At 33.1% G+C, this 4,827-nt stretch overlaps 1 protein-coding gene across 1 annotated transcript; it reads left to right on the top strand.

The window, feature by feature from the left end:
- The first annotated feature begins 268 nt into the window (after positions 1 to 268).
- Positions 269 to 2,996, top strand: LOC122294893. The gene is made up of 3 exons (XM_043103880.1): positions 269 to 864; positions 1,772 to 1,813; positions 2,811 to 2,996. Exons 1-3 carry the CDS (start codon positions 370 to 372, stop codon positions 2,880 to 2,882), a joined length of 609 nt encoding a protein of 202 aa, XP_042959814.1. The 5' UTR covers positions 269 to 369; the 3' UTR covers positions 2,883 to 2,996.
- Positions 2,997 to 4,827: the final 1,831 nt, after the last annotated feature.

Raw genomic sequence — 4,827 nt, 5'->3', positions numbered from 1 at the left:
GCTAGTGGGAGTTTCTGGGTCAATGAAAAGTAACGAGGACTTGGCATTTTGATTGGTTGAAATACGACAAACAGAAGAGAGATTTTTTCTCAATTCATGGGGCTCACGTCAGTACTCATGAGTTAGATGTATATTGTCGGCATCCAGTACCGCGTGATCAGCAGCATCTCCGAACGACCACTTTACACGGCATGACTCATGAGACAACTCCAGAAATAAGGTCTATAAATATTTCTATAAAAAATGATAATAGTAATCCAGTCGAATTTTCTGTTCCAAATCAAGTGGTTGCGAGATATTAATCCTTATAAGTAGTACTCAAGAAGCTCAATCAAACTCAAAGGCCCTGCTCACATACATATAGCAATAATGGATCTATCCGACGTCTACGCTTTACGCATAGCTGCTTTCGCATACTATCGCAATGCCTCCCAGGACCTTCAGCAGCGAGCACATGACTTCTTTAACGCGATGGATATCAATAGCGATAAACAAGTCAGCTTGGATGAGTATGTCACGTTCTTCCGAGCATGCGGTTACAACTGGATAGACTGCAACATGTTCAGGGTGTTGGACCTCGACAGGGACGGTCGCTTGGATTTCTACGACGTCCTGGCGTTGTACTACTTCATGAAAACACGTGTGGGGTGCCAAGAATGCCGGGTGTGGCTAAGTAGGATGTATTTTACATGCCTCGCATGCTTTGACAGCGGTGGCAACCCCTACGACCTCTGTCCCGGCTGCTATGCCCGCGATGAAATTAGGTTCCAGCACTGCCATCCCTACAGCTTCATAGATAGCTATGTCTTGCTACGGGCCAGAAGATGCCAGATGCCTGCTGCTCCTCCTCCAAATATGAGTCTGGTAACGAAAAGTACTTTGCTATTATTTTTTTCTTTTTGAACGAGCTAGTGAAATTAATTTTTTCCAACGAATTAGCCACGTACGTCTAGGACCTCTTGGTAACAGGGAAAAATACTAATTTTTAATTAATGATATGACATCTTATATATAGGCTGAAAATATCATTTATAATAATTAATTATTTATTATTGAGTCGAGTCACCAAAGCTTATACACCTTTTGTTGCCATCCAATAATTTATACATCAATCTGTGAATACTTTGTATGGATTCCCCTAAACTTATCAAAGGATGCTGACGTGATAAAAAAAATCCTCAATATTAATCCTAAGTAGAATAAGAATTATCATCTTATAATTATCATTTTTCTTATATAGCTTTTAATTAAGGTTGGTAGAATATTCTCAAATAATTTAATTTGAAATAAGTGGTTGACTTAATTAATCTTATATATATATATTACAATAAAATAAGAGGTTATAGCCTCATGATTAGTGAATTTTCTTTAATTTCACATTGAGCAATTACTATTTTGCCCTCATTTGTACAACTACATTTTTGTCTTATTTTCTTTTGAGTTCATATTGCACAATTACATTTTTTTCCCCTCATTTGTACAATTACATTTTTTGTTCTCTAATTTATAATTAAAAATTAATTGGAATAGAGAAAAATCTAATCCGATGAAGCTCAAGTGAGAGATTAAGATGAGTGGCTTTAATAATCTAGATTGTCCCTAGATAACTATCTTATATGATTAATTTTAAATATTGATTACGCACTTTGTTACCTTTCAATTCTACATACAACACACTTTGCTAGCCTCTCGAGATCCGACACCAAATCCTAGTTCCACCCAGTATGGTCCTCATGTATTACACATAACTTTATTTAATTATTTCATGCAGGCACTAGTTCCTCAACCTCCTCCTCAAAGTCAACCTGCAAGGGTACGTATATAAGTTTTTAGATTTCTCGTATGCCATAAATATTCTTCGCTTCCCTCACGATTAATTTCCCTCCCTTGATCAATTAGTCATTTGACATTTTCATGCCTTCTTCTATGCACAGATATATTAAAAAGAGTAATATTAAATATAATTTTAGTGTTTGTAAATCTCATGCACTTATTTTAAAAAACAAAAAATGGAATTCATAATAAAAAAATAATTATTTCATGTGAGTCCCAGGTTTAACCACTTCTTTTCAAAATGAATACGTAAAACTTATATATCTTAATACTATAAATATCATTTCTCTATTAAAAATATAGGGTTTTTGACCATATATATTACATTCACTTGAATTAATTAATAGTTTTGGTAGAAATATTTTTATTTTTAACTTTCATTTATGAGATTTCTGAATTACCAATAAGCTAGACAATGTTTAAAGAGAAAGTACTGTATATGTATATGTTTTTCGCCACCATAATACAACATTTTTAAATTGGACTCTTAAATTATCAAAACAATAGACGTTGCATCTTAAATTAGGCACCTTATATTAAATTACTCATTATTAAATTATTAATTAAAGTTTAACTGATGTGATTGATGAAAAATGAGTCATGTTAGACATTATATACAAGCTCATGACTCTTGAGGTACTCACGTGTAAGCTGTCCCATTCAAACCCTTTAAAAGAAAAAGGTTAAGCCTATCATAAACTATGTTTGTTTTAGTGGCCGAATCTCACTTTTTTCAAATAGTTCATATGGAATTCAGCACGTCATTTTACATGAAAAATAGGGTATATCCTACTTCTTGAGAAGCTAGTCTTTGTTCAAAATACATTGACGATCAGGATCGATCTATATATATATATAGTTGTTAGACCTCAAGGGTGAGTGCTTGCAGTAATCTGTATAAGTATTCAATTTACTTCGCAAAATTTGCTTGATTTATGGCTAACTAACACCCATATCTTGTTTCATTTTGCATTCAGTTTGATTGGTGGAATGTACTTCACTTACTTGAGGTGGCAGTAAGTGCTGCGAGTCTTTGCAGTATCATGTGATATTCATATATGAGATGTGCTATATACAATCATGCCAGGGAGTAACTGTCTCCTCAATTCCATTGAATTGTTTATTATATTTTGTATAAAAATTTAAAAATATTTTAATTATGAGATGAGATGTGATGAACTGTTTTCCAAATCTAAATGAGGCTGAATGTAATTCTTGATTTTTCTTTTTGTACGTAAGTGTTGCTTATTTATACGGGCAATGCTAGGGATCCCGTTGCCCAATTCTGCTAGTCTTTTTTTTTTATATCATTTTTTAATTCTTTCAAATATTTTTAAAAAAAATTACAATATTACTAAACAATACTTTCTTAATTACTAAGTAAAAAAAAAAAAAAAAATTGGAGAGAGAGCTCCAAGCAGGATCCCTGGCTTTTTTCTATTTATACATGTCAGACTTTACTACAATTACGGGCCATGGGCTCCGAAATTACCCAAGAATTAGTACAGCTCAATATTACATCGTAAAGCTCCATTACAGGCCCATCTTCACTTAAGCCACAAGCCCATCCTCTTAAGCCCATGAAGCCTTGTCAACACCCGTTGCCACTTGCCCTAGCTTCCATCATCGTATTCCATTTTAATATTAGCCGCCATCTCTTCTACGTGTGAGACAAGCCGTGACAACGCCATTGTCGGTTCTCAATCCTTTTTTCTTTGGAAGAAGAAAAAATTAAAAAAATGTTTTTGATCCCTTTTCTACTCCTTCTACCCCAATTTTCTCCATTAATTGCAATCGTCGCAGTTGAGGACAGCCTATTAAATTGCTCCAAACTAGCGTACCACCCTTCCTCCCCTGCACTTGCCGACTTGCTCCTTTCGAATTCTACAATACTCCCATTAACTTTAGACCAATTTTTTGATATGGAAAGGTCATGATCACCGGCTTCTGGTTAAGGCATCGTAAATATCTTTTGTAGTTTCTTAATGCGGTTCTCTCATCTCAGTGTACCTTCTGTGTTTGGATATCAATGAAGCCCACCGTTTCATTAAATTTATTCCAGTTCCCGACCATTTTTTTCTCCCGCTCAAAACAAAGCTGAAAGCACATCTCGTGTTAAACGCCGCTTTATCAATCTACAGTAGTTGGCCACGTTGAGTCGTGCGCAGTGCTTGCGCTTTAGATTTTTTCTTGCTGTATATATCTGATTATACGTGTGTATACACAAATACGAATAACTTTATATACTGTAATATCATTTTATTTCTATTATATTACGTAAAATGTGACATTAAATGATAAAAAATTATTCAATAAAAGATTATTTAATGATAATAAACATGTCACATCTTACATAATATAATGAAAGTGAGATTATAGTGTGATGTATAGAATTATATATATGTATATATAGTGTGGTATTCCGAGAAAATCTTTCAAAAAATTTTTCAAGAAAGATTTAGATAAAAATGACACTTTAATTTATTATAAATGCAATAAGCCTGATCATATCAAGCTAGATTGTCCTCTGCAAAAGAAAGATCGAAACAAGGGCAAGAAAACAATGAAAACTACATGGGATGATGATTCAAGTAGTTTAGATACTGAAGCAAGTAATGGAGAATCAACAAATCTTTGTCTTATGGCTAAAGATGACATTGAGGTAACAAATCTTGATAATATTGAAGATCCTTCATATGAAGAATTGTAAAATATTTTAGAAGAGGTATATAAGGAATTTGAAAATTTGGGTATCAAGTATACTTCTTTGAAAAAGAAAAATTCTTCTTTAACAAACGAAATTGATATTTTAAGAAAAAAAAAGTATCATTTTGAAAAATGAAAATCTTGAGTTGAATAAGAAGAAAACCGATTTAGAAAATATTGTTGAAAACTTTACGAATGGAAAAAGAAATTTTGAAAAACTTCTTGGTAGTTAAAGATGTGTTTTTGACAAGGCAAATTTGGGATATATGCAAAAACAAAAATACAAAC

This window comes from Carya illinoinensis, chromosome 2, assembly GCF_018687715.1.
Source record: "Carya illinoinensis cultivar Pawnee chromosome 2, C.illinoinensisPawnee_v1, whole genome shotgun sequence".
Lineage (NCBI taxonomy): Eukaryota > Viridiplantae > Streptophyta > Magnoliopsida > Fagales > Juglandaceae > Carya > Carya illinoinensis.
Note: the sequence above shows the minus strand (reverse complement) of the source record. Positions and strands in the feature narration are given on the sequence as shown.